A 24,263-nucleotide genomic window follows, 5' to 3' on the forward strand; every position below is an offset into this window, starting at 1 on the left:
AAAACCTGCAGGTGGACAAATCTAAGCTTGTTTTTAATAAAACAAATATAAATATGGATATAATAAATAATACTGCTAATAATAATAACATTATACAAAAGCAAATTATTATGAATGAACTGAAAAAGCCTCCCGAGATGAAGAAGACATAAAAGCAGTGATTTTTCATATTTATGTAGCTAGAAAATAATATGTTTTGTAATATTTTAATTCTTTATATTTATATCCTATATCTATCCTTATTATATCCTATATATATATCCTTAATATTAAATTTTTTTCATATGTAAAGATATTTGCCTATTGATCTCTTGTGCGTATTAAGCAGTGTGTAAGCGAGGCGCAACTCTGCGCCGGAGTTTAGACCGGGTTTTTTTTGGTCTAATGAAAAATCTATTTTAGTTTCTCAAAATAGCAACGCGCCAGCAGTGCGCCTCAGAACGCCTTCCTTTTTATACCAGAACGCCTATGGGCGCACATATGAGCGCAAATGCATTTGCTATTTAAACAGCATAGCGCAACGCCTCAAAACGACTCTTGCGCCAAGCTGAAACTAGCAAAAGACTATTGCACCGCAGCTTGCGCCACATGGCGCCAGGTGTATGATAGGGCCCAATATCTGGGAAAGGTGCTATATAAATAAACCTTTACTTACTTACTTGCATAGTGTGCAATTAAAGGGGTCATGATATGTAAAATCAAACTTGCCTTGATTGTATATAACACTTTATAGAGATACTGCTGGTTAGGATTCTATAGGTATTGATTGGTATTAGTGCAGGTGTGTCCAAACTCGGTCCTGGAGGGCAGGTGTCCTGCATATTTAAGCTCCAAATTTCTTCAACACATCTGCCTGAGCTTTCTAGGATACCTAAAAGAGCTTGATTAGCTGGTTCAGGTGTGTTTAATTGGGTCAGAACTAAAATAGGCTGGACACTGCCCCTCCAGGACTGAGTTTGGGCAACCATGTATTAGTGTGTGTGTTGAGGTGATTTTAGCATGTGTGTGTGTTGTGCTCGTTTCTCACACGCAGGTGCCTTTGTCTTTGAGGCAGTCGAATCCATCTCTCAGACAGTCAGAAGTCGAGCAGTCCTGATCACACACTCCATTTCCAAACCTGGCCTGACACGACTTTCCTGCCGGACAGCTGCTGTACGGCTCATTGGGGGATCCTTTTTTGGGGCAAGTGAAAAATATAACTGTTGATTAGTTATAAAGGTTTTTTAAATTTGTTCGTGAAAGGAGTCTCTTATGCTCAACAAGACTGCATTTATTTGATCATAAAGTAAAAGTAAAAGCAGTGAAATATGTCTGATTTTAAATGACTATTTTTATACATGTAATGTGAGCCAAAGCTGGATTTTGAGGCTTTAGTGCCATTATATTTGAAATTATTTTAATATTATGATATGATGCACCTTATAATAGTTCTTATTACTGTCAATGTTGCAGAACAAAAAGTTATTATTTTAAAAAATGTTAGTCGAGTTGGGCGAGGCAGTGGCCCAGTGGGTAGCACATTCGCCTCACAGCAAGAAGGTCGCTGGGTCGCTGGTTCGAACCTCGGCTCAGTTGCTGTTTCTGTGTGGAGTTTGCATGTTCTCCCTGCCTTCGCGTGGGTTTCCGCCGGGTGCTCCGGTTTCCCCCACAGTCCAAAGACATGTGGTACAGGTGAATTGGGTAGGCTAAATTGTCTTTAGTGTATGAGAGTGTGTGTGAATGTGTGTGGATGTTTCCCAGGGATGGGTTGCGGCTGGAAGGGCATCCGCTGCGTAAAAACTTGCTGGATAAGTTGGCGGTTCATTTCGCTGTGGCGACCCCGGATTGATAAAGGGACTAAGCCGACAAGAAAATGAATGAATGAATGAATGAATGTTAGTCGAGTTCAGAATTATTAGCCCATCTTTAAAATCCTTTTTCTTTTTTTGAATATTTCACAAATGATGTTTAACAGAGCAAGGAAATTTTCACAGTATGTCGGATAATATTTTTTCTTCTGGAGAAAGTCTTATTTGTTTTATTTCGACTAAAATAAAAGCAGTTTTTAATTTTTTAAACACCATTTTAAGGTCAATATTATTAGCCCCTTTCAGCTATACATTTTTTCGACAGTCTACAGAACAAACCATCATTATAAAATAACTTGCCTAAGTACCCTAACCTGCCTAGTTAACCTAGTTAAGCCTTTAAATGTCACTTTAAGCTGTGTAGAATTGTCTTGAAAAAAATCTAGTAAAATCGTCACCTTAGAATTATAAGGTTCTATCTGACATTTTTGTCAAAATTGAGTAATTGACATATTCTTATTAAATGACAACTTATTTAGATTATGGGATGTTTTTTAAAAGTTGTTTACATTTTAAAACTTTTTATTTAAAAGCAAATGTTACACACATACTGTTTACTATATGGAATGCAATAACTTTGAAGCTCAATATCTCAAAATCATTCAGAACGCAGATAGAACCTTATGATTCCAAAATGATGAAATGTTATTTACTGTCATCATGGCAAAGATCAAATAAATAAGCTTTCAGAAATGAGTTACTAAAATTATTATGTTTAAAAATGCGTCAAATAAATCTTCTCTGCGTTAAACAGAAATTGAAGAAAAAATAAACAGGGGGGCTAATAATTCTGAATTCAACTGTATAATTAGCCAAATCTGGAGCTAATCTAACAAAATAATTTACGATAATGGTCCAAAAATTAGTAGCCCAAATGTATATATTAGAAACAATATTAAATAGAATTTTGTAGCTTGTAATTTTAAAATATTATTTAGGAAAAATATATATCCATTTAATAAATCTGTTCTGTTCAGATGCACCAAAATAGATGACTTATATTCAATGAGAAATTGATAAAAATAATTATTTTCAAAATGGGTTGTACTTGTTTATGCTGAAAATTGTTAATTTAACAATAAATTTTGGTGAGCCTGTGTGAATTGTAGCCTCAGTTTTCTGTTCTTAGCTGACAGGAGAGGCACCCGGTGTGGTTTTCTGCTGCCGTAGTCCATCTGCCCCAAGGTTTGACGTGTTCAAAGTCACTTTAATCACCTTTGCTCCTCATTCTGATTTAAACTGTCTTGATCATGTCTACATGCCTAAATGCATCGAGTTGCTGCCATGTGATTGGCTGATTAGAAATTTGCGTTAACAAGCAGTTGGATAGATGTACCTAATAAAGTGGCCGGTGAGTGTATATACATTTAACCGGTAAATAACTTCTTTAATATGAGGAAAGAATTTACAAATCAACGTTTGTTTTTTCCTACAAATGATAAATCAGCTCAGATCTTTTTGGTTACTAAAAATAATTTCCTCCTCTGTAAAATTGAAAGTGATAGTTTAAAAAATGTTTTCACTTCAATGTAAACCAGGTTTTAACCATCGGTTACATCACAAACACACTCCGCGGGTCAGTTTGACCCCCACAGGATGTGCAGTTATAATTATTTCTCAAGAATTTTGTCAGAACATGAAGCGTCACTATGAAGGTAAATCCGTTGCGAAACTCGAGAGCTTGCAAATGTAAATGTGAGCACTTGTGATAATAATATTTGTATGTGTAGGTTGAAATGTACACTTACAGCTCTGATGTGAACAGCTGAAATCCTCGATTTGCACACACACACAACAACCCACACACTTGTGTTTTAAATTGGAAGTTGCAGATTAATAGTTGTGTATTTGTAAAATGTCATTCACAAATACAAAGTGACAGACACACGTGTGCAAGGCAAATTTGATTGCATCTTTGCTCTACAACCACAGGTCGGCACTCACAACCTCTCAGATTCGTCAGTACAACTACAAATCTCCCGCGCTCTGACTTTTGCAACACATCTCCCGCGATCTCTGTAGCAGAACTCATCTGTGCACTCGCAGATGCAGAGGCGTGAGCAGCGCGGGGCGGGGGAGGGGCGGGGCAGGTGTAAAGCTGTTTGATTGGCTGAAGCCTGACCAATGAACAATGCCAGCAGCCAACAGGACTGAGGTGCAAAATAATCATTTCCCACGATTATTTTATTAGTTAGGGTTTATTTAAACTCTTTTCTGAAGAGATTCTTGTTAAAAATCATAAATTCTACTGTAATGTACATACCAGTAAAAGAGCAGCAAAGCCAGTTTATTGGCTACAGCCAGCCAATGAGATGGGGCGTTTCTGTTTGTCAGCACACAGGGCAGCTCACGTTGTTGGAGGCCTCGAGCAATCAGAGGGTAAGTTATGATTTTTAAATAATTATCTATATGTTCAATACTGTTAGCTAAGCTAAGGACTGTGCTGGGTGCTTCTCTTCTTTGTTTCTTATATAAGAAAACAGTTATGAGTTATGTAGGAGTTGCTTTCTATCATGTTATATGGTTCTAAAGATACGATTCAACCCACATGAAATAAGTTGTAATAGCATTTATAGTAAACAATATTACGTTTTTGAACCATACTAACTATAATAAACTGTATTATACTGTATATATTGCAGTATCTACAACTTTGTTAATGAATGCAACAGCACACTGTAGTATTAACTAGCATGAACTTTAATGAATTGAAGTATATTTACACACACACACACACATTAATAGCAATTAAAAATAACACTAGGCGTTTCAGTTTCTTACAGATCATACTGGTTTTTGTTATTATAACCTGCATCATATCTATCTATCCATCTATCTATTTACATGTTTGTGTACAGTGTGTCCTTTATATCACTTTTTTAATTATGAAAGTTACTACCTTTATTTCTCAGTTTCCTGTAAGGATGGAGTGACAGGAGAGATCAGGATGTTTCAAGTCGATGAGGAACTCAGAGAAGCTGCATAGCTTGAAAAGGATGTTATTTATGCTAAAGATGACATGATGATCCAGCTCATCTACAAACACTTCAAAATAATTCAGATCATTCAAGAGGAAGCCGACTTTATTTTCTCTTTTTTCTTGCCAAGATGACTACAGATTTGAACAAAACACACACTCACCCACAAACACAACTTTTATTTTGATAATTGTTTAATGTAGTATTTTTACACTTTACTGTAAGGCAGGGGTGTCAAACTCAGTTCCTGAAGGGCCGTAACCCTGCACGTTTTTAGTTGCAACCCTGCTTCAAAACACTTAAGTGAAAGTTTCAAACAAACCTGAAGGACTCAATTAGTTTGATCAGGTGTGTTTAATTAGGGTTAGAACTAAACTTTGCAAAGCTGCAGCCCTCCAGGAACTGAGTTTGACACCTGTTCTGTAAGGGAATGTAATTTGTCAAATAAAATTTACAGTCCAAATAAGTGCAGTGCAAATGTCTAGTTACTTGTATTGAAATATTTCAGGGTTTTTCCTTGTTCATAATGAGATGGAGGTGGTAAATCCAACTTCATTAGTACCCATCAAATGTTATCTCCTCTTTAATACTTTGCTCAAGCCTTTACTAATGGTCAGAAAGCAAGCCATTGTGTAAAGCTGGTTGATGCTCGCTGTAATAGAGAGAGATGATGACTGTTCAGCTTATGTTGCTTAACCCTGCAGATGAGATGCTCAAAGTGGACCCTCTGCCGAGCGATGGACACTGTCTCCCTCACCTAGTTGCTCTTCCTTTGAACACACATATCATGTTGAAGGATGCAAGTAGTGGACCTAAATCAGATGTAATGCATGTAGATGTATAAATTAGAAAGAAATGAAACTGCTTTAAAATGTATTAGGTTTTACATATATACTTCAATTCATTAAAGTTCATGCTAGTTAATACTACAGTGTGCTGTTGCATTCATTAACAAAGTTGTAGATACTGCAATATATACAGTATAATACAGTTTACTATAGTTAGTATGGTTCAAAAACGTAATATTGTTTACTATAAATGCTATTACAACTTCTTATTTCATGTGGGTTGAATCGTATCTTTAGAACCATATAACATGATTGAAAGCAACTCCTACATAACTCATAACTGTTTTCTTATATAAGAAACAAAGAAGAGAAGCACCCAGCACAGTCCTTAGCTTAGCTAACAGTATTGAACATATAGATAATTATTAAAAAATCATAACTTACCCTCTGATTGCTCGAGGCCTCCAACAACGTGAGCTGCCCTGTGTGCTGACAAACAGAAACGCCCCATCTCATATTCTCATTGGCTGGCTGTAGCCAATAAACTGGCTTTGCTGCTCTTTTACTGGTATGTACATTACAGTAGAATTTATGATTTTTAACAAGAATCTCTTCAGAAAAGAGTTTAAATAAACCCTAACTAATGAAATAATCGTGGGAAATGATTATTTTGCACCTCAGTCCTGTTGGCTGCTGGCATTGTTCATTGGTCAGGCTTCAGCCAATCAAACAGCTTTACACCTGCCCCGCCCCTCCCCCGCCCCGCGCTGCTCACGCCTCTGCATCTGCGAGTGCACAGATGAGTTCTGCTACAGAGATCGCGGGAGATGTGTTGCAAAAGTCAGAGCGCGGGAGATTTGTAGTTGTACTGACGAATCTGAGAGGTTGTGAGTGCCGACCTGTGGTTGTAGAGCAAAGATGCAATCAAATTTGCCGTGCACACATGTGTCTGTCACTTTGTATTTGTGAATGACATTTTACAAATACACAACTATTAATCTGCAACTTCCAATTTAAAACACAAGTGTGTGGGTTGTTGTGTGTGTGTGCAAATCGAGGATTTCAGCTGTTCACATCAGAGCTGTAAGTGTACATTTCAACCTACACATACAAATATTATTATCACAAGTGCTCACATTTACATTTGCAAGCTCTCGAGTTTCGCAACATGTCGAGCGTCACGCTGATCCTCTCATGTCGAGTGTGTTTTTAAGTGTGTTTTCTACATGTGCAGTGTCGTCCTGCTGGAGGAGCCGATCATTGACCTGAATACCAGCAGAAACAGGAAGCAGAGCCATGACACAAACAGGAAGTTACCAGAAGAGACGAACAGGAACAGGAAATGGGAGTGGATGAAGCTGAAGGGCATTAGTGCAGTGATGAGGGACAAAAGCTGTCACAGGTGCAGGCTGGAGGAAAACCAACCCGCACAACAGCTCTCGCTACAGCTTTCAAGGTGATTTTTCAGAGTTGTAGATACAAATATGATTACATTTGACAAGATTTATTTACTCTAGTGAACTTTTTCTTCTTCAAAATGCTTAAATCAAACCTTTTTTGATTGAGTTTTTTGTAATTATCCATGAGCTACTCGCAGTGTTTGATATATATGATAATTATATCTACACTCATTTCTTCTCAGTGTATTACTCTCACGCAATGTTCTACTATTCCTCTCTCATTTGGAGATAAAATAAAATCAGATATTTAAAGAAAATACAAATTTTCCTTACATTTTATCCATAATTATCTGTTATTTGCTGTGTTTTTGTACTCTTTGTGAAGTTTATTTACAATTTCTATATACAAATGTTCCAATTTGAAAAATGCTAGAATTAAACCCCCGCCCATTACAATGGAGAATTCTTTTGGAGTTACCGGGAAACCAAACTTGCATAAAAACTCTTTATAATTTAAAAGAAAACCTTCCGAATAAAATATATGAGATATTCAAAATATGTTTTTCAAACCAACCATTAAAAAAATAAATATTTATTTTTATACAGAATGTCCTTATTGTTCCAGATAAAATACTGATGAGGAGAAATGTTGTGTTTGTAAATCAGGGACCATACAAGTAAAGCTTGCTTATGAAAATTTGATATTTTATAAGGGATTCTATCAATCTTATAGTTATTAATCAGTAGAAAAGGGAGACCACCCAGTTGCAATTCAAAGTTGTTATAATGCTTTTTAAAGGCTATGGTGGAGTATCCAGTGTTTAGTCATGCCATTGCACCCCTTGGAAACTTCAGTAGGAAAGATATGTTTTTTATCACAAGCACTCATACACAATGCTTTTGGATTGAACTTTCCTTGGATATTCATCGCAAGATAGTAACAGTATTCTTGTTATCTTTTAAGGATGTCCTGTTGGGTTTTTTTCAATACACCTGATGAGAAAAGTAAGGAATATTTTATAATTAATCTCCTTCTAATCCTTGCTAAATTTCATATACACCGCTGTAAATTCTCTCAGCGTATACCTTGTTTTATTGTCTTTGAAAAGGAAATTCAACTACTTTAGAACTATTGCTTCCTCTAAAAATCGTAAAGCCATTAGAACTGTTAACTTATTTTCCTTTTTTAATTTTCTTAGCACAAGTTAATATTATTTGTTTTTTGTTGTTGTTGTTTTCTTTTCTCCTTTGTGCTTATTTAATGCTTTTCTCCTTTGTAAAACTCATGTACACTTTTTGTAACAATCTTGTATGATGTTGTTATACCCTGACATTAATAAAAAAATAAATAAAAAATAATAATAAATTTAAAAAAAAAAAGTGTAACCCCCGCTGGTCCTACATCACCTAACCTGCTCCGAGTTGGGATCCAACCTGCGACCTTCCGCATTGGAGTTGGTTGCTCTACCAAGGAGGCTAAAGACTATGGCCTCTAGTGTCTGTCTGTCTTAGAGGTCAGAGGAGTGAGGTTTACCTGCACAGCACTTCACTAGCTGGCCTCCATTCAAGTAATTCATTCATTCATTCAATCATTTTCCTTCGATTAAATCCCTTATTTATCAGGGGTCACCACAGCGGAATGAACCACCAAGTATTCCAACCTATATTTTACCCAGCGGATATCCTTCCAGTTGCAACCCAGTACTAGGAAACACCCGTACACACTCATACACTCCGGCCAATTTAGCTTCTTCAATTCATCTATACTACATGTCTTTGGACTGTGGGGTAACCTGGAGGAAACCCACGCGAACAAGTCCATTTTTGAAGCTATAAATAAAGCAAATATTGCTTTATTTTAATTTTTTTACTTGAATTTTATACCTTATTAATTGTAACTTACAATTAAATTTATTAGCAATTTATATTTATGCATTTATTTTCAATTTTATACCATTATAAAAGCAATTATCAGTAATCAATAATAAATTATTCATAGTTGTTGCATTTATTTTTAAGGTAAGTAGTTTTAAACAACTTATAAGGGCTGGATTTAATCAAATTAACATTTCAAAATATAATTTATTTAAATTCACCCCAAATAAATTGCTTGCAACCACTTACCTTAATAAAAAAAGAGAGTAAATCCAATTCATCTTTTTTTTTTTTTTTTTTTTTTCTCTCAGTGTCTTACTATCTCCAAGCAGTCCTGGACTCACCTTGAGCGGATCTGCACAGAGACCACAGTATGAAGGTAAACCTCAGTATCAAGTGCATGACAGAAACCACAGAAGCAGATTCAGGGCTCCAGATCCTCTTCACGAATCCTCCTAAAATGTGTGTGAATCAGCAAATCCTCTCATCTGCTTCTCTGGTGTGTTCAGATGCTCTCCTCAGACGTGTTATCAGTGCAGTAAAACGTTGTGAAGTGTGTGAATGTTCAACGGTTTCCTCACTTTTTTTCAGGAGCGCGACGGAAATATGGACGACTTCCTGCCACTGTGTGGAGAAGAATAGGAGTGAATGTGTGTGTGTGCGAGTCTGAAAGGTCAGCTTTATCGCAGGAGTTTGAGCTACCTTTGAGACTGTTTATGAATTATTGTGCGGCGCGAATTGTGTCGAAGGAAATTTGACAGGACAATCGAACAATGCCGCACAAAAAAGCCTTCACTTCCTTGTGTTCAAACTAGACATAATATCTGATTTTATTATGCGTGCTAAAGTGTGTTTCTTTTCTCAGCAGTTTGTGTTGAAGATTGACACTCACACTATTGTTTAAAATGGTATTTTTATTTTTTCACAGTTTTAGTTTTAAATGTATGTAAAACTAATCATATTGTACAAACATTAATAGATTTTATTTTACTTTACCAAAAGCAAACAAAGAAAAAAAGTGTCAGCGTCGCTGACTCGCACCTTTAAAAAAATGTAACTACACGTCGCAATGACGCATAGCACAAGCTCTGTGATTGGTCGGCTTGGTAGCGCTGACAATTGTGGGCGGGAGCAAAGAGCATAAAATCACCAAGGCGACACTCTTGTGTAATTTGGGAAACGGCCACTAGAGGGCGCGACGGCCATTTTGGAATGAAAACTCCAATAGAACAACAGCATATTATAAGTCTGTAAAATAAACTATTTAAAGTGCTTATGATTGTGATAGTAAGTGTTGTATTGTCGTCTTTCAGGTCGTATCATAGCTTGAATGCGCTTTTTAAATAAATAAATAAAAAACAAAGCAGCTGCTTGCCATCGCGACAGTAATGAGATCCAATGGATGGCCGATCACTTTCCAAAATGGTGGAATCGTACGTTTGCGTACGTAAATGCAACATCGCGGGGAATATTACATGTTTGTTGCTCGAAATGTGCCGCTGAGCAACATTCCAGTGAACACTGGCACGCACTGGCACCCGGATAGCTCGTGCACTCTCTGGGGCAAGGCGTTCGTGCAGCCTAGCCTGCTGCCAGGGTTACGGTGGGTGGGAGCAGCATGGCCCACATTTAGCTTCTATTTTAAACTATAGTTTAAAACTTTAATTTACTATAGTCTAAAATAGACAATAGGGCCTTTGTGTGAACTGTTTCATGTTTTGCTTTGTTTTTCAGCAGGCCAGGATTATTGAGCAAATAGAGCACTCAAGACAACAACTCAAAAACAACTCAAGACAACCGGGATTTAATGATTCAGTTTGTTGTTTTTAGATGAGTTTGCAAATCAAACAGAATAAAGTTTTCTTTCTTAACACCTGAATTGTGTTTTCATTTGTCCCAGAGCTCACTGTACCCTGTATTGTCATAACATTAAAGGGCACCTAGGTTACCCCTTTTTTCAGATTTAATATAAGTCTTTTGCGTCTCTAGAATGTGTATATAAAGTTTCAGATCAAAATACCCATCAGATTTTTTCATTATACCTTTTACAAGATGCTGTCTTATACTGATTTCCAGCAGGGGGTGGTTTTGTCGTACTGCGCCTTTAAGACGAGTCTTTCCCGCCCACTGTTTCTACATGCCTCTTCCCTCAGCTGCGTCAGACAACAGACAGACTTAAAGGAAGGAGGTCTCACGTAGCGTTTGTGAGATACTACAGTAAGAACTAACCTTTACTAATCAGTATTGTGAAGTTGCATTGATGAGTCACACACAATATCGTTACAAAGTTAACGCGCGCGAGCACACACACACACACACACACACACACACGCAGGCAGACAGACAGACAGAGCGCGCTTAGCTTAGTTAAGGCTAACCTCAAGTGTGGATATCTGTTATGCTAATGTACAAAATAAACCTGATTTAACTTCCACAAACTGGGATTGAAGCGTCTTCTTTTATAATTGTTCTGACACGCAGCTGTGCTGATGAAGTAAAGCTGAAGTAAAACGCTGTAATTAATTACACACATACTCTGTTTTAAAACACTTTAAACATGTGAAACTTACTCTTAATCACATTTGATGGTGATTGCTGATCCTAGCGAATAGAACAGAGCTTTTATTCCCGGTTGCTTTGCGTATGTCTGTGTGGTCTTGTTGACATATACACGCGACTACCGGAACATGTTAATGCGCGCAGCTGTCAATCAATTCGGTGGGCGGGGGGATCGCACACCTACGTAATGGTGCGATCGATTTGAAAACAGCTCCAATTGGCCGACCCTTTTTTTGTTGTTAAATTGAAAAAAAAAGGACTGGGTGTGTTCATATAACCCCAGTATGACGGTCTATACACTATACCAACACACAGATCTGTCCAAACAGCTTGAAAAGTAGATTTTTTACCATAGGTGCCCTTTAAAGGTATTTGGTTGACAATAATAAAATGTTCCAACAAATAAGTAGTTGTTACAAATATATCTTAATTTCTCTCCAGAGCATTAAAACTCTTAATCAAATAAATAAATAAATAAGGTTTTTGAAAAGTGTTATATGTAACTATATCAGAATTGCACTGCAAATTACATCTGGTTTCTCCTGGGAAATCTCGCTGTCAGTTGTAGTTCCAGTTTAGACATGCATTTAGCACAGGCTACTGTTTTGATAAAGGCATATAACATTTAGAAAATGGCATTAACTATCCAACCAGTGAAGTGAATGCATTAACATTAAACCATACATAACTCTTAGAAAGTCACGTTCAATGTCCGGTTCAAGTTATAAGAAAAGCAGAATAATATTTAGACAATTTTAGAGTTGATTTGTATATTTTATCTTAAGTGGTGTCAGTTTAATTCATTGGTTTACAGTGTATCCGATATACTGAAAATATGAATTCAGCGCTGTACATAAAATCAACAAAGACTAACAAACAAAGCTTGTGCATCATAGAGAATAATATTCTGACAATTTTAGAGTTGCTATGAATACTTTATCTGAAATGGTGTCAGAGTTTAATTGAACCATTTTTACAATAAAAGTTATTGAAAAAATATTATAAAATAAATAAAGTGCTAATTCCAAAAACAGAGTCTTGTGCAACAAGCAGGATGTTTTTCTGAACATGTTGGTATGGTTTTATTGTATAATTTCATATGGTTGAATTGTTTAATTCATTCGTATGCTTAATTTTTATTTTTTGTAATCGAGAATTTAAGCCTTGTGCAACTTAAAGGAAACATATTTATGCCCATCTGACCTATTTTTGGCTCAAACTATAACAGGAGCAAAGAATTTAATTGGGTTGAAACCGGATGTCACACAAGTTCACAGTAATGACGATAGTTTTACTCGTTTTTGTGACTTGATTAACTATGAAAATTGGGAGCTACGATATAAGCTATAGGCCAAGATTAGCTAAAGATGGAGTAAATATTTATAAAGGTTACAAATAATTAAAAATATGAAGAAAAAAATGTTTTCTATAAACCAGGGGTCACCAATCTTGGTCCTAGAGGCCCGTTGTCCCTGAAGGGTTTAGCTCCACACACCTGCCTGGGTGTTTCAAGTATATCTAGTAAGACCTTGATTCGCTTGTTCAGGTGTGTTTAATTAGGGTTGGAGCAAAAATCTGCAGGACACCAGCTCTCCAGGAACAAGTTTGGTGACCCCTGCCCTAAACCAAGGATCCCTTAAAACAGGGTTCACCAATCTCCTGGAGGGCCGGTGTCCCTGCAGGGTTTAGCTCCAACTTGCCTCAACACACCTGCCTGGGTGTTTTAAGTATACCCCTTCATCAGGTTGTTCTTGTGTGTTTGATTAGGGTTGGAGATAAAATCTGCAGGACACCGGCCCTCCAGGAACAAGTTAGGTGACCCCTGCCTTAAAAAGACCAACATATCACTGTAGTATAGCAGTTCTTATAATAGACCACTAGGTGGGGATCTAATGCTGTGGTTGGGAATACTGTTTACTAGAGAGATTTTCTGGACTTCTCTATACCAAATTACACATTTAAAATCAGCTGGATTAGACGTGTTAAATATTTAACCTCTACTTGGAATTTGATTCTCCTTATTTGATTTAGTTTAGTTTGTTTGGGCTACTTGTAATTTTACATTTACATTTAGTCATTTAGCAGACGCTTTTATCCAAAGCGACTTACAAATGAGGACAAGGAAGCAATTTACACAACTAAGAGCAACAATGAATAAGTGCTATAGGCAAGTTTCAGGTCTGTAAAGTCTAAGAAGGAAAGTATTAGTAATTTTTTTTATTTTTTATTTTTTTTGGGTACAGTTAGTGTGATATCCAGAGAGGCAATTGCAGATTAGGAAGTGAAGTGGAGTTTAAATAGTTGAGTTTTTAGTCGTTTCTTGAAAATAGTGAGTGACTCTGCTGTTCTGATGCAGTTAGGGAGTTCATTCCACCAACTGGGCAGATTGAGCGCGAGCGTTCGCGAAAGTGATTTCTTCCCTCTTTGGGATGGAACCACGAGGCGAAGTTCATTCACAGAACGCAAGTTTCTAGAGGGCACATAAATCTGCAGAAGTGAGAGCAGATAAGAAGGAGCAAGGCCAGAAGTCACTTTGTAGGCAAACATCAGAGCTTTGAATTTGATGCGAGCAGCAACTGGCAGCCAGTGCAAACGGATGAGTAGCAGAGTGACATGTGCTCTTTTAGGTTCATTAAAGACCACTCGTGCTGCTGCGTTCTGGAGCAGCTGAAGAGGCTTGATAGGCTTGATATAGTTAGCTGGAAGCCCGGCTAGTAGAGAGTTTTTGATATTAACAAAATACATGTGAGCAGCTGAAGAGGCTTGATAGAGTTAGCTGGAAGCCTGGCTAGTAGAGAGTTTTTGATATTAACAAAATACATGTAAGACTTTCGTCATATCACCGTCAAGCTTTTTTTTAGCATGGAATTTGATTTACAAACAGTTTTTCACCACACCGTTACTTTATTTGGAACAACAACGACATTTGATATCAACAAAAATCAATAGTTTGATTTTTTACTGATTTGGAAATAACATTGTATTGGTAAACCAGTGATTTAATTCAGATGGTCTTCTGTTCATATACGAGGAATTCTTAACAAAATATAGTTTTCCCACACCACCAAAGAAATTCACAGCAGTTTGGTGAAATCTCTCCTATAATATGTATGTTGTATAAACATCAAAACCTATTACCACACTGTAGCTATTACCACAGTTTTCACCCAGCGACTCTCCGATAGGTAAAATATGCTTTTCCTATAGTTGTAAGAATAATAACAGATCAATAAAAGCTCTTTTCCAGAAGGATGTAGCATCAAAACCAAATGCAATAGCATATTGGGATCAATTTATGAGGGATGTTGTTGACAAAGCAGCGGACTTCTGCCTAATCGCCATTAACAAACATGGTTAAAGAGATTTTTGTTTAAACTCCTTCACAGAAAATATCCTGCCAAACTTTATTTAACTCAATTTTAAAAAGATATAGATGTTAGATGCAGCTTTTGCAAGCAGAAGTCAGAAAGCGCTGTTCATTTATTTGGTATTGCTCTTACAGCTTTTTTATTTGTAATAAATTTGCAACATTTTCAAAAAATCTTCTTTCACGTTGTCATTATGGTGATTGCATGTCGAATTTTGATGAAATAGATTAATTAAATCCATTTTGGAATAAGGTTGTAACAAAAAAATGCGGGAAAAGTGAAGCGCTATCAATACTTTTTGGATGCCCTATAGTATATTCTCTCTCTCTCTTACATCATACAATATTATTTGCTATTTTTTTGTGATTCCTCTATCATATAATTCCTCTCTTACAGATAAAATAAGCAGACAGTAATTCTTTTTATTGAAGTGTATTCATAATTTACTGTTTTTATACTTTTTGTGTTTTGTGTAAAGTCTACTATAAAAATTCTATGTAAAAACAAATGTGAAAATGTGATTGTTATACTATTAGCACAAATAATTCTTCAAGTATTATTTTTCCTTTATATTAGGGTTAAACATTTTACTTTATGGGGTGACGCGGTGGCACAATGGGTTGCACGTTCACCTCACAGCAAGAAGGTCTCTGGTTCGAGCCTCGGCTGGGTCAGTTGGTGTTTCTGTGTGGAGTTTGCATGTTCTCCCTGTGTTCACGTGGGTTTCCTCTGGGTTTGGAGAGGGGTTGAGTGATGCAATCTTAGCCGGTTTCCCAAGACAGTTCAAAGACATGTGGTATATGTGGCGGTTCATTTCGCAGTGGCGACCCCAGATTAATAAAGGGACTAAGCCGAAAGGAAAATTAATGCATACATTTTATTTATTGACATGATAGTGTTTATGGTGAACACTTGTAAACCAAAAAACCTTTGGCCTCAATGGTGTTCCATAGTTTTTGTCCCAATTTGCTTTCCATACATTTTAACCAAGCAGCGTCACAGAAAAAAAAAACCTCACAACAAAACACACGAGCCCTGACTAAACAGAGAATTGTGCAGAAGAGGTAAAAGAAAACGATTTGATTTACATTTACAACAGTGCATATGACGACGCAAGAACACGTTTGGTGAGGGAGTTTTACAAAAATACCATCATTATAATATTTATCATGCGTCACCAGTGATTCGCTAGTGGCCTCTCAACGTGTGTGCGCTAGCCAATGAGGAAGAACAAGGACACGTTGCGTAATTAATATTCATTAGTTTTGCTCAGCCATTGGGTTTTCCTCTCAGACACGCTTTCGGTTTCAGATTTGGATAATCTGCAGGTTTGACGCGCAGTACTGTCGTCTATTTACCAGTTTTAAACTATAACACTTTAAATAGATGTCGACGACGATAGCGAACTCTGAATCCTGATATTATAAAGCAGCGTTGTCGTTGTATCTACTAACAAGGTAAGTTAGGTGATGATAAGCAGCATTAAAGCAGGTCTTTTCAAAGTCGTTGTTGTGCTAGACCTTATAGTGTTAAATATCCTGTACAATACATACTTAGTTTGTTGTCTTACAAAGCAAATGATTTAGGTATAAAACGATTTGTTAAGTAAGCAAAGCACCCTGAACATAATTGAAATATATATTATAGAGAGCGAAAGTGAAACTGGTTTACCTGCTCGAAAGCACCGACAAAAAGTACCCTACAATGGTTTTACTTTCTGCATAGTAACAACATGGTTATGTCATGTTGTAATACCATTCACACAAAAGTTTTGTAAAGTTAATCAAGGTTTTTGTCCTCAGTGTAAGTGTATTTGATAACTAAGATATCCCAGATGAAGAATTACGATGGTAATTTATAGTCAATATAATAAATAATTATAGTTTTGAACCACACTTTAGTAAAGAAGAACTTGAATTAATCAGTTGTGGTAATTCTGCATTTGCTACGGTAACACAACAACTATATAAACAAATCACTAAATACTAGTTTTATACAACTATAGGCTATATTATACTAAAATACACCACATTTTACTCTATACACTATTTTATTGTGGCGATGTCACTGGCCCATGAACCTTTTCTGCTTGTTGTCAAACTATTTTGTCAAATTAACAAGAGGAAATTTAATCATATTTTAATGTTAAAACGGCTGTCGTAACATTATTATCGTGAACATTATATGTGTTATATGTGAACATTTCTGGGTTCTTGGAAGCTATGGAAATTAAAAATGTAATACAGGAAACAGGTAAGAATCATTGTTATTGTTTACATCCTTCAAAATTGTCTATAAAAATGTATTCTACAGTATTTCTTACAGTTTATCGGTTCACTATGGTTAATACTACAATATGATTCATTAACAATTGTGTGTAAATAATGTTATAGTGTAAAATAATGTGCAAACAAGGTGTAAATAATATAATGTATGGTTTAAACTTACACGTTACACATTATAGTATATTATTTATATTATTTACTGCATATGATTAGGAAAAATGGAGTTTACTATCTATATATACTATGTTTTGACTTAGTAACACGCTCCTTGAGGACGCATGAGTTAAAAAGGGAAATATTTCACAAGCTGTGAATGAATGAATTTAAGCTGTCAACACAATTAAAGTAGAGCTCATTAAGAAAACCAAAATATTTCAGATATTTATTTAACTTATTTTCATTTAGAAATATACGCAGTATAATGCATTTTACTATAGCATGCTTTAAAAAAACACTATAGTATTTATAAATTACTATTCTATTTTTTTTTTATTTGAGATATCCTAAAGGTTTCAGATATTTATATAACTAATTTGCACTAGAAATACAATACACAATATAATCTATTTTACTATAGTATGCTTCAAAAAACACTACATAATTTGTAAATTAATATAGTACTACTTTTCCATCTGGGATAGCCTAAATGTTTCATATATTTATTTAACCTTTTTGCATTTAGAAATATACACAGTATAATGCATTTTACAGTTGTATTCTTCAAAAAAAACACTAGTATTTATAAATTACTATGGTATTTTTTTCATCTGGGATAGCCTAAATGTTTCAAATATTTATTTAACTTTTTTTTTGTATTTAGAAATATACACAGTATAATGCATTTTACAGTTGTATTCTTCAAAAAAACACTAGTATTTATAAATTACTATGGTATTTTTTCATCTGGGATAGCCTAAATGTTACAAATATTTATTTAACTTTTTTTTTGTATTTAGAAATATACACAGTATAATGCATTTTACTATAGTATGCTTAAAAAACACTACAGTATTTTTAAATTACTATGGTATTATTTTATTTGGGATAGCCTAAAAGTTTCATATATTTATTTCACTTATTTGCATTTAGAAATATACACAGTATAATGCATTTTACTATAGTATGCTTAAAAAATGTTTCATATATTTATTTAACCTCTTTGCATTTTGAAATATATACAGTATAATGCATTTTACTATAGTATGCTTTAAAAACACTACAGTATTTATAAATGACTATGGTATTATTTTTATTTGGGATAGCCTAAATGTTTCATATATTTATTTCTCTTATTTGCATTTAGAAATATACACAGTATAATGCATTTTACTATAGTATGCTTAAAAAAACACTACAGTATTTATAAATGACTATGGTATTTTTTCATCTGGGATAGCCAAAATGTTTCAGATATTTATTTAACCTCTTTGCATATAGAAATATATACAGTATAATACATTTTACTATAATATGGTTTACAAAAAACCTATAGTACTTATAAATTACTATGGTATTATTTTATTTGGAATAGCCTAAAGGTTTCAGATATTTATTTAACCTCTTTGCATTTAGAAATATACACAGTATAATGCATTTTACTATAGTATGGTTTTCTAAAGAAACACTATAGCATTTATAAATTACTACTTTTTATATTCATCTAAGATAGCCTAAATGTTTCACTTATTTCACAAAATATTTCACTTATTTGCATTTAGAAATACATACAGTATCTTGCATTCACAATTGTTAGATCATTTATAAATGACGATATTATTTTTTCATCTTGGAATAGCCGGCATGTTTCTGATATTTAATTTCATGTCTTATTACCCCTCTGCAGTGCTGGAGATGAAGGATAAGATGGCCGTTCCTCTGTTCGTCCTGTTGGCATTGTGTTTGGACGTGTGCGCCGTGTTGTCCATTGGTGCCATCCAGCTGTCTCCGTCCTTCATCAATAACTCCTTCATCCTGCTGTGGTTGGGTGGACTGATCCGAACATGTCTTCTGCTCTTCATCTCCTTCTCCTACTCTGGCAGTCCGGCGTGGATGAGAGGATTGGAGGGTGTTCAAACGGCTGTAATCCACGGTCTTCTCTATCCAGTCTATATCTCCTTCCTCTGGGCGTATGGCTGGTCTACTGTGGAGCTGGTGTGGGGTTGGCACTCTTGGCAAGGCGTAAGATGTGCTTTAACACGTATTTTATGTCTAAAGTGAAGATACAGTGTGTTATATTATATTATATTATATTATATTATATTATATTATATTATATTATATTATATTATATTATATTATATTATATTATATTATATTATGTTTTATTATATTATATTATATTATATTATATTATATTATATTATATTATATTATATTATATTATATTATATTTTATTATATTATATTATATTATGTTTTATTATATTATATTATATTATATTATATTATATTATATTATATTATATTATATTATATTATATTATATTATATTTTATTATATTATATTTTATTATATTATATTATATTATATTATATTATGTTTTATTATATTATTTTATATTATATTATATTATATTATATTATATTATATTATATTATATTATATTATATTTTATTATATTATATTATATTATGTTTTATTATATTATATTATATTATATTATATTATATTATATTATATTATATTATATTATGTTTTATTATATTATATTATATTATATTATATTATATTATATTATATTATATTATATTTTATTATATTATATTATATTATATTATGTTTTATTATATTATATTATATTATATTATATTATATTATATTATATTATATTATATTATATTATATTATATTTTATTATATTATATTTTATTATATTATATTATATTATATTATGTTTTATTATATTATATTATATTATATTATATTATATTATATTATATTATATTATATTATATTATATTATGTTTTATTATATTATATTATATTTTATTTTATTATATTATATTATATTATATTATATTATATTATATTATATTATATTATATTATATTATATTATATTATGTTTTATTATATTATATTATATTATATTATGTTATATTATATTATATTATATTATATTATATTATATTATATTATATTTTATTATATTATATTATATTATGTTTTATTATATTATATTATATTATATTATATTATATTATATTATATTATATTATATTATATTTTATTATATTATATTATATTATGTTTTATTATATTATATTATATTATATTATATTATATTATATTATATTATATTATATTATATTATATTATATTATATTATATTATATTATGTTTTATTATATTATATTTTATTTTATTATATTATATTATATTATATTATATTATATTATATTATATTATATTATATTATATTATATTATGTTTTATTATATTATATTATATTATATTATGTTATATTATATTATATTATATGTTATGCATGAGTGTAACGAATCACAGATCAACCATGTACATAACATATAATATACAGAGCACAACCCACGGTTCGGAACACACGTGACCTGCAGATTAATAATTTTTTTTTTACCTTACTAAATTTGTAATGATTGCAGACAGATCGCCTCTCGTGTTATTCAAATCACATGTATGAAAGCATTTAGACTTTCCAGTAAAATATAATGATGACAGAAGAAGTTGTGGTAGGTTATTGCGGATGTGCTGGGTTTCTTAGGTTGTTAAAGGTGTTTTCTGTCGCTACTTGTTTAGCCTGCCTTAATGCATTTAGTGTAAGTTGTACAATTAATCATTAAAGATCGGGATCTCAACACCCACGCAACATAAATTCTAAATGATGGTGATTTGCATATGTTTATTAATTCTTTTGAATGGCTGCATTCAAATCTGTGTTTGCAAAAATGCAAAAATCAAGAAAGAGATTCAGTCTTTAGTTTGCAAACAGTGAAATAACACAGCAGTACTGGGATATCAGTTTATAGATTAGATAAAACCACTGATGTTTATGGTAAAGATTAAAATCACCATCATATGGGTTGAACTTGGCACCCAAAAATGAAAGTTGTAGGCAACAATTACATTATTTAACCAATAGGTGGTGACAACCAGTCATCAAAAATATGCCACTGAATAATTCTTCAAAAATGATCATCTAGCAATGAAACATGAGTGAATGACTGAATCATTTACTGAAAATGATGTTAAAAGAGTCACATTCTGTATTCATAAGCTATAACTCACCTAATAATTTTCGTTTTTGTCTTTATGCAATGCTGTATTCGTGGCCGTGCGTGCGTCTACTTTAGTGAACAGAACCTGCATATGCTGTGAATAACAGGTAATAAAGTTGTTAATAATGTTCAGTTTGTGGCACAGTGTGATCGTTTGAGAGCCGCAGGTGAAGTATGAACAGCACTTAGCAGTGAAAATGAAATTGAAAGCGTGGACATCATTTAAATAATCATATCGCATTTTAGAGTTATGACTGCGACAAGTATTTGATATGTTTTTTCTTTCATAGCGAACACACAGCTGTGCATGAAAATGAATGTTTACAGTGTCAGTATAAATACTTGGTTTTACCAGTGAATTAAATGGTCTAATAATGTTGTCAATGACAGATTGCAAGCATATATCTCAAACATAATTCAACATCAGAATTATTATAAGTAGAATAGAATTATTTATAGAAACCAGTAGACCTACACATAATATTAATATTGTTGTTTTACCATATGTTTGAGAAAAAAACAATAATAATTGCTCATATTAAGCTTTATGTTACATCTACAGAATCGTGAGAAATTCGTGATCTTTATTTTAAGCTAAAAAATTGTGATTCTTATTTTAGCCAGAATCGTGCAGCTATATACTGAATATTTAAAAATTTATTTATATTTTTAATAAAATTACAGGTTCTAAGCAGCCGATTCAATTGTTATGACTTGATTGAATGGGCATTATCAGTGTTTATCAGCTGATAGATATGGGCCAGTAGGGGCCTTCTGCGCCTACTAATAGGTTTAGGAGGCTGTTATCATCCATCCACATGGTTAATCAGCTATAGATTAACGAAAATTATTAATATCATTTATAAAATTTACCAATAATTGTATTTTATTAACGTCTACCCCTACTCCAACCCTAATAACAAAAAATGTCACAGTCAGGGCTTAATTTGTGCCAGAACACGCCAGATCCGAATCTGCCACCTCGTTTTACAGATCCCCCTCCTCAACCGCCTGTCCGGCCAACTCACCTCTACATCCTCGGGTAACATGTCAGATCCGTTACCCCGATCTGTTCTGGGACTTCGCAATCACAAATGAAGCACTGGTCATCACAGTAATGTAAAAACAGATCTGGAGTCTTCTCTATGAGTATACCTGATTAACCCTGCGGATGGATGATAACAGCCTTCTGAGCCTACCAGTAGGTGCAGAAGGCCTCTACTGGCCCAAATGTATCAGCTGATATCCACTGATAACACCCATTTAATCGAGTGATAACATTTGAAGCGGGTGTTCTAAGTTTTGTTTGTTAAAACCAAAAGTTGCTTGCAGTATAAATGGAAAGCAAATAGCATTTCTCTCCTCCCCCTTTTTGGCTGATCCAAAAAAAATGGTACGATCCGTGACTAAAAAACCATGTGATCCGAACCGTGAGATTTTTGATCCATTACACCACTAATGTTATGTGTTATATTTTGTGTGTGTTTTAGACATGCAGTTGAAGTCAATATTATTAACCCTCCTCCTGTGATTTTTTTTTTTCTTTCACAATTATTTTTAAGTGTGTTTAACAGATTTTTTCACAGTATTTCCTATAATATTTTTTCTTCTGGAGAAAGTCTTATTAGATTTTTTTGACTAGAATCAAAGCAGTTTTTAATGTTTTAAATTAAGGTCAAAATTATAACCCCCCTTAAGCAATATTTTTTTTCTATTGTCTACAGAACAAACCATCATTGTAGTCAAATATTATTTACTGTCATCATGACAAAGATAAAATAAATCAGTTATTAGAAATTATTAATTAAAGCTATTATTTTTAGAAATGTGTTGAAAAAATCTTCTTTCTGTTAAACAGAAATTTGGTAAATAATATACAGGAGGGCTAATAACTTTTACTGTATGTGTATATTAACATGTGACTATATTTCAGCTTGTGCAGGGCTATTTTGTGTTGGGTTTGTCTCTCTTAATCTGGAAACGCCATGTACCTACTATCCTGCCGACTGCAAAAAAAGAGAGAACAGAAAAGAAGGGCAAGGCTTCTCTGCAAAGACTGCTGGGATACATGAAGCCTTTCAGTGGACGTTTTGCGGCCGTCTTCTTCTTTGTGGTCATTTCTTCACTAGGTAAAACTACACTGTGGCATGGGTTAGATATAGTTGCACATTTTGCTATTATTTATTATATTAACAAGTCAGTGTGACATGGTGGCTCAATGGTTAGCACTGTCACCTCACTGCAAGAAGGTCGCTGGTTCGAGCCCAGCTGGGCCAGTTGGCATTTCTGTGTGGAGTGTGGAGTTCTCCCCATGTTGGTGTGGGTTTTCTCCGGGTGCTTCGTTTACACATTCATTCACACACATACAGTACAATTTAGCATAATACAGCCAATTTAGCATAGTCGATTCATCCGTAGTTGACCAGGAGCTACAGAATTGTATGTAACTACTGTATTTATGCGGAATATATATGATATATGCAAAAAAAAAAAAAATGTTTTTCTTACTTAAAATGTTTGTCTTGTTTCTAGTACAAATATCTACATTTCAAAGTCGATTTTACTTGGTTTACAGGTTTTTGTTTGTTTTAGGAAAAAAAATGTGGGGAAAAGGAAAAGATTAAAGAAAAGGTTAAAACAAGATTTCACTTGATTTAAGAATTTTTAGATATTTGGACTTGAAACAAGACAAAGCAAAGTAAAAAAATGCATTGTGACTACTCAATTTCTGTACCTGTTTTCTGTATTGTAGGGTGCTTTCACACCTGTTTTGTTCCGAAACAGGGATTACAATTGCTACAATGTTGCACTTTGTACTTGGTGCGGTTTGCTTTCACATGGCAGAGTTTCTAATAAGGGTGCTTTCACACCTAGACTTTTGTTTGGGAACCGGTCTCGTTTGCCTAGTTA

At 33.7% G+C, this 24,263-nt stretch overlaps 3 protein-coding genes across 10 annotated transcripts in view; 2 read left to right on the top strand and 1 right to left on the bottom strand.

Annotated features, from left to right (window-relative positions):
- Nucleotides 1-9,445, bottom strand: part of notchl (notch receptor, like) — a 31,483-nt gene extending 22,038 nt beyond the window's left edge. For all 4 annotated transcript variants that reach the window (XR_015512060.1, XR_015512059.1, XM_087288016.1 and 1 more), the window contains exons 1-2: nucleotides 9,233-9,445; nucleotides 1,028-1,172 (exon numbers count right to left, since the gene is read on the bottom strand). Coding sequence is in view for 2 of the 4 variants with exons in the window: in XM_087288016.1 (XP_087144142.1) it covers nucleotides 1,028-1,172; nucleotides 9,233-9,290 (203 nt within the window). In the remaining 2 variants the exon portion in view is untranslated. The remainder of the gene's footprint in view (nucleotides 1-1,027; nucleotides 1,173-9,232) is intronic.
- LOC147840436 (uncharacterized) lies at nucleotides 1,044-10,759 on the top strand. 4 transcript variants are annotated; one of them, XR_015512202.1, is made up of 5 exons: nucleotides 1,044-1,182; nucleotides 6,848-7,069; nucleotides 7,978-8,018; nucleotides 9,200-9,387; nucleotides 9,480-10,759. XR_015512202.1 is itself a non-coding variant. In XM_087288295.1 (5 exons), the coding sequence occupies exons 2-4, from the start codon at nucleotides 6,840-6,842 to the stop codon at nucleotides 9,235-9,237; spliced, it is 309 nt and encodes a 102-aa protein (XP_087144421.1). In that variant the 5' UTR covers nucleotides 3,439-3,490; nucleotides 6,790-6,839; the 3' UTR covers nucleotides 9,238-9,387; nucleotides 9,480-10,759. The 4 variants fall into 4 exon arrangements, 1 of the variants encoding a protein (XP_087144421.1); XM_087288295.1 differs by lacking the exon at nucleotides 1,044-1,182 and adding an exon at nucleotides 3,439-3,490 and having other exon boundaries at nucleotides 6,790-7,069; XR_015512200.1 differs by lacking the exon at nucleotides 7,978-8,018.
- Nucleotides 10,760-16,118: 5,359 nt separating this feature from the next.
- The window catches only part of tap1 (transporter 1, ATP-binding cassette, sub-family B (MDR/TAP)), a 30,151-nt gene continuing 22,006 nt past the window's right edge, over nucleotides 16,119-24,263 (top strand). Inside the window, exons 1-3 of one of the 2 annotated variants that reach the window (XM_087288042.1) lie at nucleotides 16,119-16,272; nucleotides 18,944-19,326; nucleotides 23,234-23,482. In XM_087288042.1, the coding sequence (XP_087144168.1) occupies nucleotides 23,422-23,482 (61 nt within the window). In that variant the 5' untranslated portion in view covers nucleotides 16,119-16,272; nucleotides 18,944-19,326; nucleotides 23,234-23,421. The remainder of the gene's footprint in view (nucleotides 16,273-18,943; nucleotides 19,327-23,233; nucleotides 23,483-24,263) is intronic. The other variant, XM_087288041.1, reaches the window with a different exon arrangement.

The sequence above is a fragment of the Danio rerio genome, chromosome 16 (genome assembly GCF_052040795.2).
Source record: "Danio rerio strain M-AB ecotype USA chromosome 16, GRCz13ab, whole genome shotgun sequence".
NCBI lineage: Eukaryota > Metazoa > Chordata > Actinopteri > Cypriniformes > Danionidae > Danio > Danio rerio.

Coding starts and splice junctions, on each gene's coding strand:
- LOC147840436 (XM_087288295.1), top strand. CDS start 6,840: ATGTGCAGTGTCGTCCTGCTGGAGGAGCCGATCATTGACCTGAATACC. Junction 7,070..7,977: donor CTCTCGCTACAGCTTTCAAG/GTGATTTTTCAG, acceptor TTATCTTTTAAG/GATGTCCTGTTGGGTTTTTT. Junction 8,019..9,199: donor CAATACACCTGATGAGAAAA/GTAAGGAATATT, acceptor TTTTTCTCTCAG/TGTCTTACTATCTCCAAGCA.